At 37.5% G+C, this 16,708-nt stretch overlaps 1 protein-coding gene across 6 annotated transcripts in view; it reads left to right on the top strand.

Annotated features, from left to right (window-relative positions):
* Positions 1–16,708, top strand: part of DCAF6 (DDB1 and CUL4 associated factor 6) — a 167,783-nt gene that overhangs the window by 48,262 nt on the left and 102,813 nt on the right. For all 6 annotated transcript variants that reach the window (XM_054046263.1, XM_054046268.1, XM_054046257.1 and 3 more), the window contains exons 4-7: positions 3,842–4,027; positions 9,297–9,410; positions 10,460–10,595; positions 14,301–14,515. In XM_054046263.1, coding sequence (XP_053902238.1) covers positions 3,842–4,027; positions 9,297–9,410; positions 10,460–10,595; positions 14,301–14,515 — 651 coding nt within the window. The remainder of the gene's footprint in view (positions 1–3,841; positions 4,028–9,296; positions 9,411–10,459; positions 10,596–14,300; positions 14,516–16,708) is intronic.

The following is a 16,708-nucleotide window of genomic DNA, read 5'->3' as shown; positions in this document are numbered from 1 at the left end:
ACATGAGATGGTACAAATACAAATCCCTATATATCATCTCTTCTGCTTTCATCCACTCCCTTCTCTAAAACTGGAGGCAAGGGAAAAGCTTTTCATTGTACTCTAAAAGTTTGAGAAATCTGGACTGCATTGGTTCAAGCTGAGAATAAAGTTCAACTCCTGAACCAGCCTTCTCTGTTTTTTTACGCTAAGGGCTTGTCAACGCTGGCAATAAACAGTGCTGCAACTTTCTCGCTCAGGGGTGTGGAAAAAAAACCCCAGAGTGCAGCAAGTTGCAGCGCTGTAAAGCGCCAATGTAAACTGCCCCAGCGCTGGGAGCTACGCCCCTTGTTGAGGTGTTTTTTTAGAGCACTGGGAGAGCTCTCTCAGTGCTGTGCCACACAAGGCATGTTAAAGCACTGCTGCGGCAGCGCTTTAGCATAGCCAGTGTAAACTAGCCCTTAGATATTGGTGGCATTAATACTCTGCTGATCACAACTGTGGCAGTATCCTAGGTAAGAAGTGCTGTTAAGTAAGCAGTTCCCAAACTATTTTGGACTTTATAAGTAACAAACAGTTTAAACTTGTGTCTCAGCATAAATCAGGGATCAGCAATGTGAAATGTAGAATTTTTGGATTACCCATCAACTCCTGTGGAAAAGGTCTGAAGTATTTCAGGCCTTAATTTTGCCTAGGAGGCCAAATGGTGCTCTGAAGCAAGCATTTTGCTGCTGTTTTTTTTTTTTTTTTAAAGGCCGGGGGGAGGGAAGGGGCATTGTGGTGGCTGGTAATGAAATAGAGCTGAGCCCCACATATTAAATCTTTTCTCCTTTTTCTCTGCTTGTGCACAAACCGCTTTTGTGACAGGTGCCTTTAATTTTCCCATTCTGTCAGCACAATAAAGAGAGCAGCAAGGGATATATGGGGAAGGGAAGAGAGGGGCTGGAAATACTAACCCTTGACACTGTTACCATAGAATGCAGTCAGAGACTGGGAGGGAATGGCATCGTTCAATCCCTTATGGTACTGCTGTACATGAAGTGTAGCTGGGAATGAGAGGGACTGGGACAGATGGGGCTGATGATGTAGCTGAGAGCTTCCTTCCTTCAGTGAAACTACAGAACAGTGCTGAGAGCTGCACATACTCATTCTGCTTTTTCAGCCCTCTTGGGGCAGAATCAGGAGTTCCCCAGAGTTTGAGTGCAGGCACAGCCCCATTGTAGTTTCACATCAATTTCAGAAGCAGCACCAGGGTCTCAACTGGAGAAATCTGAGGTAGAGGGAGGGAGGGGCTGATCAGTTTTTGATTGCAAAGAAGGCACTTTGGTAGGGCCTGTGACCAAGGAAGAAAGAGGAGTAGGACTGGTTGTGACCTGGTGAAGTGTATAGTATATGACTCAATAAGGGATGGGGAGGTGGGAGGAGAACAAAGGGAGGCTGCATTCCCTTTTTGGGGAAGGAATAGTGGAGCAGTGGTGGGCATTATCATAAGATTAAGTTGGAAGAGCCCTCAGGAGGTCATCTAGTCCAACCTCCTGTTCAAAGCAGGACCAGCCCCAACTAAATCATCCCAGCCAGGGCTTTGTCAAGCCGGGCCCAATCCTCCAAGTCGTCTAGGTCACTCTGGACCCTATCCCTACCCTCCAGTATATCTACCTCTCCGCCCAGTTTAGTGTCATCTGCAGACTTGCTGAGGGTGCATCCATCCCATCTTCCAGATCATTAATGAAGATGTTGAACAAAACTGGTCCCAGGACCAACCTTTGGGGCACTCTGCTTGATACCGGCTGCCACCTAGACATCGAGCCGTTGATCACTACTCGTTAAGCCCCTCGATCTAGTCCGCTTTCTATTCACGTTATAGTCCAGGGGTAGGCAACCTATGGCACGCGTGCCAAAGGCGGCACGCGAGCTGATTTTCAGTGGCACTCATACTGGCCACCAGTCCGGGGAGCTCTGCATTTTAATTTAATTTTAAATGAAGCTTCTTAAACATTTTAAAAACCTTATTTACTTTACATATAACAATAGTTTAGTTACATATTATAGACTTATAGAAAGAGACCTTCTAAAAACGTTAAAATGTATTACTGGCTCGCGAAACCTTAAATTAGAGTGAATAAATGAAGACTCGGCACACCACTTCTGAAAGGTTGCCGACCCCTGTTATAGTCCATTCATCCAATCCATACTTTTTTAATTTGCTGGCAAGAATACTGTGGGAGACCGTATCAAAAGATTTGCTAAAGTCCAGATATATCACAATGTATGCTATGATATACCATATATATCATAACTAACAGAGAAGTTATTAGGGAATGGAGAAAAGCCTCATATTATTTAGTTTGTTGATTTTTATTTGGGAGCTCAGATATGATTTGATGTGAAGTCAAAAATATTTCTTCCATGGAACGTGGTTGGGAGGTATCTATCAGAACCACCACTTATTTTGGGCATTAGTTGTGGCTGAGCTAAAGCATCTTAATATAATGGAAGGCACCCATTGAGATCTCAGAGTTTGGCAGCAGAGCTCTGTGGATTTGGTGCTGAACTCTTCGCTCATTTTAAACAAAATTGAGCTCTGAGGTGTGTTTTTTTTTTTTTTTTTTTTTTTTTTACATTTCTGTTTATTGAATTCTTCTGAACCTACCTGAATAAAGAGTAGAATGCAGTGAAATAAAGTAAATTGATTGGCTCTCTGAATATGTAATATATAGTTGTATCCATATTTTAGAACATGCAGAATATTAAATAATATATTGTTAGCACCTGCATAAATCATTTTAAAAAGTTTGAAGTAATGCTTTTAAAATACAAGGCAAGAATTTACAGAGAATCTTGATTTCCATAAAGCTTTCTTTGATTAAGTTAATTGGTGGAAAGCTTTAGAAGTCCTTGTCATATTGTAAACATCTTGTGCTAACATGAGAACGAGACCATAGCTAGAAAAAAAAATGAAATTGTCAGTCTGGTTCATTGTCAGAGGTGAGAGAAATAAAGTAAATCAAAGTGGAAAAGCACACGTAGCTTTTTAATTTTGTTCAGTTTTAATATTCTAATCTAAAGTGGGTTAGGAAATGAAAGTATACAGAATATTTTGCCACAAAATATTGAGACCATATAAAAGATTATGGTAAATTAAATACATTGCATTTACATTGCTAAATTGTACTGTGTATGTATGATTTTAAAAAATTCATTGCTGAATTAAATATGCATCATGTTAAAATGTTTGGTAATAAACTAATACTGTAGTCAAGCCTGAAATTTTTAGTGTCCTACAGTAGTGAGGTTAAGTTCCAATTTAGAAGTAGGGATGCTGTGAAACCCACCATAAAACTTTTTCAGTTCTACTTTTTAATATGATTTTGCTCTTTCATAATTTGTGCTATTTTACCTTTGGGATGACTTCAGGACAGTACATTTAAAAAGTAAATAGTGTGCTCATATTAGATTTCTTTGCTCCCTTTAGGTCTTCTCAGCTCATTACCACTTAATGTAATGCTGCCTCTTCGTGTTCCAGGATTAGTGTCCAAGAGTCAGAATCTTTAAAATATAGGTACTGGCTATTTCAAGAAATACTTTTAGGGCAGTGGTCTTCCAACTCTTTCATTTTGCAGACCATTTTGAGGTAGAGTAAGAGAGAGCATGTATATGCCTCTTGTATACCACTTTATCTCCCAATCCATTCCTTTCTCACAACATTTTCTTTGTTCTATGGATGACAGACTGTGTACATTATTGGCATTCCATACTCTGGAACTTCGGGATTATTGGCAGAAAGTTTATTTTATTTTTCCACGTGTTGCTATTTGTTTTGAAAATATTAACCTAACACAAGCCTTTCTTGTTTGCTTTGTAGGTTTTAACAACTATTCGCTCAGGACACAGGGCAAATATTTTCAGTGCAAAATTCTTACCATGCACCAATGACAAGCAGATTGTGTCCTGTTCTGGAGATGGAGTAATTTTTTATACTAATGTTGAGCAAGATGCTGAGACCAACAGACAATGCCAATTTACGTGCCACTATGGAACTACATATGAGGTATTGTATATCATCTTTGTATAAAAGCACAAGATTTATTTAAGGCAGGAAAAACAGATGTTGGTGTTGATATTAGCCAGGATTTCAGTCTGACAGTGGCAACTTCGTTTTTATGCTTCAGTCATTTAAACTAGTTTTCCTTTGATTTGTAACTTTTAGGGGTCATTTCATATGTAATTTCCTTTAGTAGAGAAATAAATTGTCCAAATAAAGGAGACTCTAAAGTCAAGTATTGTTAAGGCCATTTTCCCTGCAAAATATATAAGCAGATAGCAACAGATACATAATAGAGCTTGTTTATCTACATATTAGGGGGCAGGTAGTTTGTATATCATTGTTTATTAAAGGGAGAGAAACAAGGTCTTTACTGTACTAAGGTAAATATAAATATAAAATCTTACTGAGAATTTCCTAGCTTTCAGCACATTTTCACCTTTAAGTTACAGATACATCTTTATAATCTTAAGGACTTTTTTTGGTGGAAATAATACATTACAATCATAATTAATCCTCAACACCCCATGTTAGTATTATTTTACATTATTTTACAGATGGGCAAAGCAACACAAAGTGTGTTTAAGTGACTTAGCAAAGCTGTAGTAAAAATCAGGAGTTCCTGACTCCAGTTTCATGCTAAATTCATTAGACAATTTTGCCTCTTGTTTGCCCTAGCGACTTACCCATACTAAATTTTACAAAAGACAAAGAGGTGTTATTGATAAACTGTCACCACTTTCTTGGGGTTGTCAACATTCCATCTTAGTTTTCCCGTATTTTTCAAATGCTACTTTCATAATTATCTAGCTCAGACCTTCCAGCATTAGTTCTTGATCGGTCCTTTGGTTTTTATACAGAGTGGACAAAAGATATTAGAAGAATCAAATGTACTAGTATCAAACAAAGCAAAGGAATGGCGATTCATGTCAAAAAGGAACATGTCTAAAGAGCTGTCGTGATTAATTTCTCGTAATGTGGTAGAAGTGTCTTTAACAGTATATGTCTGTGTTCAGTTAAAGGACTTGTCAGAAACGTTTGCTAACTGCAGAATGTCGTCTTCTCAGGAGATGTGCAGAGCAACCCCATGGAGCTCATTTTGTATTTGTAGAAATCCTTTGTGTCTGGATGTAGCTTGAGTTCAATAGTCTTAGGGCAGGTCTACACTTAAAACACTGCAGCGGCACAGCTGTAGCCCTTCAGTGAAGATGCTACTATGCCAATGGGAGGGTTTCTCCTGTCGGCATAGTTAATCCATCTCTGTGAGTGGTAGTAGCTAAGTCGATGGCCGAAGCCCTCCTGTCAACATAGTGCTGTCTACGCCGGGGCAGATTTTTCACACCCATGAATGATGTAGTTATACCGATGTAAGTTTTAATACTGAGTAAAGTTCTACAATATAGCTTGTCACTTTTGCCAAAGATCACCTTAGGTTCCTCTCTCACACCAGTTATTTCTTTTTTGATACATTTAATTGGTGTGTTCTCATTTATTTTGATCAGGAAGCTATTGCTTCCCTAGTGACATTCTCCCTCTCATCATGGGAGCTAACATCACTTCATATTTTTAAACTGCTTCATATCTTAACATGGTTCGCTATATGATGTTGCACTTATTTATCCAGCCCTTAACTAGACGGTATGAGTTGATCTTACCCTCATTGCATCCCAAAAATATGCAAGAGGATGATGTAGCCTGTCACTCCACCCATGTTTTCAGAAGTCTCTCTGAGGGTTGAGATATGAGTAATTAAGGGCCAAGCCTATTCAACATGATCTAGATTTTAGTACCAACTGTTAGTGTTCTCATGGTCAAGAGGTAAGAGTTCAGTCAGTGGTGACAGTGGTATTTACCTATAGTGTTAACTACCAAGCCTTGCTGGATAAATATGAATTTGATATATTGAACAAGTTAAGTTCTTTTCCTTTTATAAAAGAGAACAAAGTAGTTGAAGATTATTCCAGAAGAAAGTGAACAGCCAAGCATTAGGCTGGGAAAACTGGAGCAGCAGAATCTTGAATATAGACTAAAACATGCATATTTGTAGTGCAAATTCAGTTTCCAGCACCCAGTTCAGCCAAAGATCAGAGTAACTGTGTGATACAGGGGGGTGCCAGAAGAAAACAATGAAGGATAAGTTAATGAATGTGGGGAGGAATAGAACCCCATTTTTGCATCTGCTGGGAACTTGTTTTAGCCTAATATGTCATCTTGTGTCAACTAGCATAATACCTATAGTCAACTTCAATAAATAGCTTTCTCAATAGAGCTTAAAACTTCATGTCTCATGTTCCGATCTTCCATTCTTCGTTTTTAATCTTAAATTTCTTGAACCTGTGACTAGACTTCATCAGTCTGTTGTCCAGTCATAGATATTTCTTTAGATAGTAGATTCATGATGTTCCTTTTTCAGTTTTATTGAGCATGATGCTCGCAGCATTTTGGTTAAAGTATACATCCTATACAAAACTTCTGTTTTGTAAATTCCACCATGACTCATTAGTTGTGCATCTGTACCAGGCAGAGTTATTCGCCACACACTGAATGATGCAACCTTGAACTCTGACCGTGTACGGTTGTTAGAAATGGGTATCTGGTAAATGTTTGGAATATTGAAGTGATGGCATTGAAGTAGATGGTTAGGGGCATGGCTGTGTTTGACTTGTGTTAGATGAATGCTAATGGAGGGAAATCTTTTTGTTTTTTAAATAGAAATCGCTTGTAGCATTTATCATTTTGGGAAGTTACTGATATGTAATGTTTTTAATTAAAGTTATTGGAAGATGTTTCTAAAATCGCCTACAGTTTGTTGAAAATCTCAACCACAGTGTATTTTCAGTAGTTGATTTTGTTCAGAGTTAAGTTAGCCTATTTTTTGTAGAAATGTAGGAGATTGCAGCTTGTGTGTTGTCCTTGTGGATATAGATGAGGTAACAGAGAAGGTGAAGGTGAAATCATAGTTATTGGTTTTCAGGATTTAATGAGTGATTCTCTGACTCTTCTGTGATTCTGCCGGTGGTATATGCACTTCAGCAGCTTTTACTATTTTCAAAACAGTTCTTTGATAGAATATTTGTAAAATATTTTGGGGATAGAAAGGTACTTTATAAATGTATAATTTATTTAAATATTATTACTCTACTTAACACCTGTCTTGTTGTACTTGAATAATGAAGCAGATGCAAAGTTTTATAGCACAGTGAGCACTGGTATCTTAGATCCCTGAAACTTCAAAGCTCAGCAGAGCAAGTAAGAGTAGTGCTGGGGAGAAAAGAATTGACTTGCAGATACAACTTGGAATTAATGTATGTCAGTTTGTAGATGCTTCATCTCATTTAAAAATATTTTTTCACCGTGGGGAAAATGTGTTTAAGCTGCCTGAGTTTATTTTTCAACTGTATTTAATTGCCTCATTATATTAAAAATAGAACTTTGTCTCAGATTCTCTAAATAACAAAAGCTAATATTATCTGCCTTCAGGTACTAATTCTGAATTAAACAGTGGGATAGATTTTAGACTGGCTTCATAACTTGGAACTTGTGGCAATTACAGACCATGACTGACACACCTCACAATAAGGAAGCTTGTGGAAATTCATGAGCACTGTGCCATTGTTTTATGAAAGACAAGTTGTGAGTGAAGAGGAATGGAGTATATTTTTGAGAGCGAGACAGACACATACACAAAAAGGGCCTCTGGAGACTGGAGTATTTGCAGTTTACACCTGGAAGTTCAAAAACTATGAATAGTCACTACCAAATACCAGACATTGCTGCTATTCACTTTAATTCTATTTCAGAAAGAGAGTATACTTCTAAAGATAATTCCTACCTTCATATTTTTTTGTCCAGCTACATTTTTTAGATTGATAATTTAATGATAGCTAGTTATATACAATATGGTGTTATGGGTTAATATTTATGAAGTCAGCCCGGGTTACAGCTACTGATATGTATTTCATTTTTTTAATAACAAGAAAAGAAGCCCCTTGCTCCTTACAAATTACAGCATATTTAATAGTGAATTATAAAATACTGTACTGTTACCAATATAATCAAAACTAAACTACAGCATTTGAAATAAATGAATGTGCTTCATTTGTGCTTCATTATTACTTTTGCCTGGTGTTTGTTCATCTACGGCCTGAAGTCAATGGAAGAACTCCCATTGACTTTAATGAAAGTAGATTCAGCCTGTTACAATAAATTACTGAATTAGTAAGTGTCTGCTCTTGTCAGTAGTGTGAAAGAGTGAGGTGCTTCTGCACTTAACTTGTGATGGTATGGTGGCTGTTTTTCAGACACTGAACCCCTAAAGGGAAGGATACTGTTGAACAACAAAACATGTTGACTGGAATAGTAATTCTGTGATTTCTAAACTTTAAACAATTCGATTACTTCATTCTGTGTAATTAGTGGCTCGAGAAACACATATTCAAATGAAAGATATTTACATTTTCCATAAGATATTTTTAAAATTTTCTCTTGTATATAAAGAAATAAAGGGTGTGGTCATATCACAGTTCACATGCCTTCACCCACCAGAGGTGTTCTGCTCTGTAATATTTGGCACTTCTTGTTCTATATATTTTATGGAATGATTTGTTAAATGAATCTGGACCAGTGATTAGTTTTCTGGGAACACCCTTATTTGGAATATCACTACATCTTTGTAGGAATTTATATCTTTCCTGAGATCAGGAATATGGTGTAATAAAACAATTCAGTGAAAGTGAAGAAGATATTGATTAATGCATTGAAGGATAGGGAACAATAATAGTCTTCAGTTAATTACTGTATCTTGCATGGAAGAAGCAACTTGATTGGAGGAACAATGCTGTTAAGTATTTTCCTGTGGTTTGTATGGGGTTTGATTTTAAGACTACTCTGGGGTTAGAGTGTTAAAATGTTTTTTTGTTGCATAATAGGAAATAAAATGAAACTGTCTTGTATTCTCACTTTAGATGCTAATTATTTATCTAATAACTGAAAATACCAAGTTTGCACCTCATTTACGCAATAGACAGTGTAAGTGTTTGTGGGATTTAATTGCTTGTTTCACCTGCTGGAGGACTATCTGTAAGGTTGTTTTAATGACTGTAATATAAACTATTTTAAATTTTCAACTATCTTTCACTTTTGATTATTTTCATAGAAATCTTGAGTGCAATTAAAAACCATCCTCTGATTATTGCTCACTAATATTAAAGGCTTTATTCCCAAAATTATATTATTTCTTGAAGTATTAATGGTACTGATTTTTTTTTCATTGCAGATTATGACAGTACCAAATGATCCCTATACTTTCCTCTCTTGCGGTGAGGACGGAACTGTAAGGTGGTTTGATACTCGCATCAAAACAAGTTGCACAAAAGAAGATTGTAAAGATGTAAGAACCAAATGTTCCAATAAGATGATGATCGAAATATAGGGCTATAATATTAATATTAGAATCTGAACCCTACTAAGGCTTCTGAGGGCCCCGATGAGCTGACTGAGTCATGTGGTAGGGATTACCATGGAGCCAGAAAAGAGTGCTGTTTGGACTCTGTACATCTGTGGTACATTTATGAACCTCTGGTTTGGTTTACTTCAAACTTGGTAGAAAAATTCCCATGGAACCAGAAAAATTTTACTTTGCCCTCAGACCTAACCTTCCAATCTTGAGGCTGTGATGGCTTTTTTTGTGCATTTTTGAGGTGGTGGTATCAATTGAACTTATAATGGAAGCTCAGCTACAACTTTAAGCTGCCGAGCAGCCTCCGTAAAATAGAGTGGGGTAATGAACATATTAGACCAGATTAATCACTGGTGTATCTCCCTGGATGGTATTAATTTCATCCATAGTGTTTGGATTCCAGAAAACGTTTGGTACTGATCTGGATAAAAACTGACCCCCAAAATATGTGTTATACTTACTGTCCCCTTGGTACCCATCTCTTCTGTTCTGTTTTCTGCATTGTGTTCCATTTTAGGCTTTGGTTATTTTTGGTCCCCAATCTTGTTACATTACTCTTACTACATGACATTCCTCTATCCAATTATCTGCCCATAAACAAAATCTATTCTAATCCTTTTGAATTAGCTTAGACACTTCCTGCCTATTTGCAATTCTTTCGATTCACATCCTGGTTTCTTTATATTTAAGAAAATCCAAGCATTTGTTAGCCCTCTCTACCCTTAACTGTTAGCTTTTTTTTAGCTTAATATAAGGCTTGTTTTTCATTCTCTGATCATTTTTGTCCATTGCAGTAACTCTTCCCTGTAATACATTTACCACCTATCTGTATAGGGCCAGATTTGGTTCTCTCTTACAAACATGATTGCAGAACCTCGACCAGTGGGGCTGCATCTTTTTTTTTTTTTTTCTCCCAGTAGTATTTTACTTCAGATGCTTAGGAGCTATTTTGTAAGTGCAGTATCTTTGTTTTATTCCAGGATATTTTAATAAACTGCCGACGGGCTGCCACCTCTGTAGCTATCTGTCCTCCAATACCATATTATCTTGCTGTGGGCTGTTCTGATAGCTCAGTAAGAATATATGACCGGCGAATGCTTGGCACAAGAGCAACAGGTGGGAAATAAACATTAAGTAAACTTTTCTAACAGCAGACAGTTCTAGTTTGTCTGGTTTATGACTTAAGCTTAGTTTTATGTAAGATCTAGGCTTTTTAAAAAGATTGTATATTGGATATTACTAAAAAGTACAGTAAAGCCTGCAGGGAAATATTTTGAAAGATTATTTGATTATTTGCAAAGAAACAGTGAATGTTATTATTAAGGTGGCCAAAGAACTTCCTGCAGGTCAAATGCAGCACATGGAATTCTATAACGTTTCCTAGGGCTTTCTTGGAACATCCAGCACACACAGACTGGTTCCAGTATGCAATGCTCTGTCTTTATTCAAGTAATTGTTTACAAAAATAAACCACACTGGAGCATTGTATGATTGCACCTCTAGGTTGTGCATGCCACATTTCTCTAGTAAAAATGAGAGCAGGAACCATCTCAGTGACATGCAGATTAAATGCATCCATGTCAGCCCTATGTTTGTGTGCTTTTGCTTCATTAGAAGATACTATTTCTTGCAGAAAGGGATCTCGTGAATTTTACAGACTCTTATAGCAAATATTTAACTTCTCAGTAGTTGTCACTGTACCTGACATACTAGTTGCCCTAAATATTTGCCTAAAGTTATTACCAAGTTTCTAAATTTAGATAATGTGTGGTGAGATCATTCACTCTGAACAGTGGGGGTTGTTGTCTGGCTAGTTGGAAAAGGTATGTGCCCCCTTTATAGGGCTGGAAAGCCAGGGAGTAACTTTCTGCTGTAGCTGCAGAGGAGGTCAGAGTGGTAATGCTGACTCATCCCCCCAGGTGATTGAAGAGAGGGAGGACTATATTGATCCATGCTGTTGCAGAAAAAAACCTTTTTTATCTGGACCAGGTGGAGCAGCACCCTCTCTCTCACCCCTGGAAGTGGTGAAACACTGGGGTTTGTCAAGTGTGGGCATTGCGCTAGTCGCTCGTTTCTTAAGGGGTTGGGAAGGAAATTTTCCCTCATCGCCAGATTGGCGAATGCGAGGTGGGTTTTTTTTGCCTTCTGCACAGCGGGTTTGAGGGGCTTAGTTGGGACAAATAGGAAACAGGAGTTATGCTGTGATGTCACAACTCATTATGTAAATGTGTGGCAGATGTCAGCTACTCCATAGAAGAGGGATACAGTAATTGGATAAAATGGATCGATAAAGGATTTAGAGGTGGTATTCTTTAGAGTGGAAACAGGGTTTGGGGCTCCTATGACAGGTATGGTAGGGAGCCTGTTTCTCCCCCCCGCCCACCCAGTCACTCCTAGAGCCTCATTTGAGCATGGGGGGGATTGTGAGAACTCAGCAGTGCGTTGGTTGGCAGGTGACCAGGATCAATAAGGGGGAGGGCTGACAGAAGCCCCCTGGGTGTGTATTGAAATGATCATGGAATTACCTGAACTGTACACTTCTATCTGCCGGGTACTCCCAGACATTTAAGCATAAAGTTGTGGCCTAATTAAACCACATCCAGTGTCTCCTATCCTTCCAGCACAGCCAGACAATGACTGGAGTATTTAATACACTGTTTAATTATAAAACTGTTTTACTTTAGGGATGTGTTCAACACTTGAAACAGAGATTTCTAATGTAACTATTATGGAAATTAAGCTGGCCTTTGGTTTGTGGAGCTCTATGAGAAGTAAGATGTGCAGGGTCTTACTTTGTCAATTTAGAAGTAACAAACTATCATCTTATTAATGGTACTGTGGCTGGTTGTTTGAGAGTTTGCTTGCAGGCCCAAAGGTATCAAATGCCTAAAACAACCAGCATGACAAGCCATTTTATGTTTGCACTGAAGTCTCTACCACTTCCTCTCCTCTCCTCCACAGATAGTCTACCTGGATATTTCTTTTGTTGTGAAAATTGAATGAGGATCATGTGTAGGGGTCTCGCCGTGAAAGCTTGAATCTAGTCCTTACCCAGATAAATCAAGTACTCTTTGCTTTCCTCTAACAGACAGTGAAGGGGGTGTGTCTATGTACATGCACATATGTGTAATATAGCTTGATTGTGTAGCAATATCTATAGTCCAATCTGGCACAGTGTTTCCATTCTAAGACCCGATTTTCAGTTGCTCAGTACTTTCCGAAAGCTTGAGTTACTGGGATGAAACTTTCTAGACCTGGTTTTTGCCCAAAGTGATTTTTTATTTTTAACATTAGAATCATGAGGAAAATGTGTTCAGATGCTTTGGTAGAAGTAGGAAAAATACTTTTTTCTCACTGCAAACATAAAATAAAAATTATAACCTTTTCATGAATGGGTATATGATCAAAACAGTGGGAAGCAGAAAACTTAGAATTTGATAGGGAAATAGCCTTTAGGCAGGGCCGGCTCCAGGGTTTTGGCCGCCCTAAGCAGCCCAAAAAAAAAAAAAAAAAGCCACGATCGCGATCTGTGGCGGCAATTCGGCGGGAAGTCCTTTGCTCCCAGCGGGAGTGAGGGACCGTCCGCCGAATTGCCGCCGAATACCTGGACATGCCGCCCCTCTCCGGAGCGGCCACCCCAAGCACCTGCTTGCCAGGCTGGTGCCTGGAGCCGGCCCTGCCTTTAGGGCAGGGACTGTCTTTTAATCTATCAAACACCATGCAAAGTAACAGTAATATATGCATATTTAATCATTTCTTTCTTTCTAGTACTTATGGGTGACAGTTCAGTCATCCCAAATGCATGTCAATAAAAATTTTATACAACACAATATCATCATACTGTTAAATACCACATTTAATAGAAGCTTATTTTAAAAATATTGTAATTTAATTTTTTATTGCTACTGTTCTTCATATTTCTCTGTCTTCAAAGCACTGTTGCCTTTGTTTCGAATTCAGCTGTATGGACCTGTAAAGGAGAGAGGGGAAAATGACAAACATTAGACCCTTGTATAATTTTTCTGTGCAGAATATAGTGATTTTAAGGGCTGGCACACTAGGACTGGAAGCAAATGCTATGTCTCATTTAAAAGCAGACTTCTAGCTCATATGTTATGGTATAAAGAATCCATTATTATCGCTGATGCATTGAGATAGTACACACTGAACTTGTCATTATTCTAGCACCAATATTGTCAATTGCAGGCCATTTTAGTTTTGGAGAGAAATCCATACATGGCAGAAAAAAGAAAGGTCTGGGACTGATTTGTAAAAGAGATTATTTTGAATCCATTCAGAAGTTTGGAAGGTTATAAATAGTTCTAGTGGAGATTGATTAGTGAGTAAAGCATAGGTGAGTTGGTCAAAGGAGAAATGCAATTTATGTTCTGAAATTTCAAAGGAATATCATCACCACATATGCCACGTGTCTTTAGATAAGTATGTGTACATAGCGATATGAGCTTAAACATTGAAGGGAATATTTTCTAGATCTCTTCTCTAATTGGACATGGTAATTTTAATTATTGTGTTTTGCATTGTAAATATTTTTAGTATTGATAACATTCTGTTCCAAATAAGTGTTACAGATACACAATGGCAAGTGATATGTTATATAACACATTAATCTTGCATGTACATTAATAGAAAAAGGTTAAAGTACCAAAATAAAGTATTTACTAGATTTGACTTGTTGCTCATTTGTGCCATATTTAGTATTTCTCTAGCTATAATTCATACTATTTTGGCTGTTTTGTTAACAATATATTTGCTAACTGAAAATGTGTTATAGTTTGCACATTTTTTTTTTTATTGTTTTAGGTAATTATGCTGGTCGGGGCACTACAGGAATGGTTGCACGTTTTGTTCCTTCCCACCTCAATAACAAATCCTGCCGAGTAACATCTCTGTGCTACAGTGAAGATGGGCAGGAGATCCTTGTTAGCTATTCTTCAGATTACATATACTTGTTTGACCCTAAGGATGACACAGCACGAGAACTTAAAGTTCCTTCTGCAGAAGAGAGAAGAGAAGAGGTGAGTGAGTGATTAATGTGATCTGTTTACACCTATTTGGACAATTTTTCCTTGGTGTAATTATTGACACCAATGGTATTGCCCTAAAGATGAATTTGACAATATTGCTGAAAAGATAGTTGTGTGATAAGACTCTGAATGTACAAGGCCCTGTGCTGTCACGCAGATTGTGCAGACACAAAACCATCACTGTCAGAGCTCTACCTGTAATACTTAACCTTTATAAACCAGAAGAATTTTACAAAACTTGAAGAAATTCCCTTTTGGGCATAAGAAAATTCTTCCCAAAGGTACTTTTAAAAAAAAAAAAAAAAAAATCAGAAGTCTACAAAAACAGGGGCTCTTAAAGAAAGTGTCTTAGTAGCCTTGTTTTTGCCACTCAGCAATGCTGTAATAGAAGAGAATGATTTTACAAAAACTGTAAAATACAGCAGAACTTGTTTTTATAGTGTCTAATCCTGTGAAATAGAGCAGAGCCTGAATTGAAAAGGTTTTGCTTGGCCACAGGTAAACTGAAGCTTGTGAGTTGGCTCATATCGGGGGGAAAAAGCAGTTTGCCTCTCCCCTTCAGCATTGAGCTTAGGTCACTGATATTTGCTGTGTGTAGGTCTACTAGTCACACCTCCATTTGTGTGACAGTACTAACATCTTCCGTCCGCAACTTGTTTCCCTGCAGTTGACGTTCTGTGGCTACTATCATGCTGATGGCAAATAGGGCGAAGTTATCCTAAATGGGTTCTTCACTGCCTGCCTACTAGCATATTGAAATTCCTATTTCCTGCTGGTTTTGAGCCTTATGTGAGCGCACAGTGGTTTTCTAGTTTGGACTCATAGAGTGAATGCTGTTTACCATAAAGTGGAATGAAAGACTTAAATTATTTAAATGAATTATGAGCAAAATGCAGTTCTTGATACAGTGACCCTCTGCTTGGAATGAAGTTTGTTGCCATATGCTGGAATTTTGGATATTTTTACATTAAGACCAGTTGTCCACACAGACAGCACTGGCAAAGTCTACTCTGCTGGAGTTGCAGGATACGCTGGAACAGTTTACTTATATGAAATTCTATTCGAGATGTAGAAGCAGCCATGTGTGATAACAGAAGATTTCCCTGAAGACAGAATAGCAACAAGAAGGATCAACAGACATGGCAGGAACATATTGATACATCTCTTAAAATAGTATGTCTCAGTAACAAAAATTAGTTTGTTTGGTTTAACTGTGTGCCATACACATGAAACAGAAAAGAGAAAAATTAATTTTTTTTTCTAATTTATAATCTTTGAATAACCTTTTAATCTATAAGGATTTTTCAATATATAATTTTCATAAGTTAAACATCTTATGTTCTATAGGTTATGAAAACTTTCAACATTTTAATTCAACATGAATTTTTGTGTCTACAAAATTCCACTAAGACAGTATAATACTCATTTGTGCAAGCTCCTTTATACTGCAGAGGTTTTTGTTTATTAATTACCAATGGCCTTTTTTTGTCCTGGTTTTTACAAAAGCTTATTAGTCAACATATTTTAAAGGTTACTAAAGGGTATACATACTACTTGCTCATAAGTGCAGTACTGTGCAAAAGCTTTTTCATAAATTGAACATAAATCTACATTAAGTACTTAGTGATATTTATGAAAAATATGTATGTTGTGAAATTTATTCAAGGCCTGTTAGTAAATTAGTGTATATTGATGAAGTTATTTAAGATTTTTTTTAAAGCCACTATTTAAGAGCTTGTCAGATGGTTATAACACTGAATTAGAACTATTCATCTAGTGATCCTTAAATTTTTGTGTAAACTTTTACCTAGTGGAAGATGCCAGATCATAAGCCCTGGAGATTGATGTTCTGAATTTATTCACAGCATAGTTTTGGCATATCCAAGTGTGAGTGTAAGATTCCCTATGCTGCCCTGCCAGTGTACCTTTACCTGAAAGGAACACCTCAAGGAGCAAAGAGGGGAGTTTACATTACATTTACATTTCCTTGCCCTTTTAATTCTTGGTGGCTTTGAGACTGCCAACTAGAGTGTCAGACAGTCCCAACCATAGTGGTGTCTTTTTTTTGATGTGGGACTAGACTGAGACCACCAACTCATTTCACTTAGACTGACAAATAGCAGTTATATGTCATTTTTCAGTCTTCTAACCTTAGCTGGATTTAAACATGTGTGGCTGAGATAG

This window comes from Malaclemys terrapin, chromosome 1, assembly GCF_027887155.1.
Source record: "Malaclemys terrapin pileata isolate rMalTer1 chromosome 1, rMalTer1.hap1, whole genome shotgun sequence".
Classification (NCBI taxonomy): domain Eukaryota; kingdom Metazoa; phylum Chordata; order Testudines; family Emydidae; genus Malaclemys; species Malaclemys terrapin.
The sequence above is the reverse complement of the archived record's forward strand: the minus strand, read 5'-3'. Positions and strand labels throughout refer to the sequence as shown.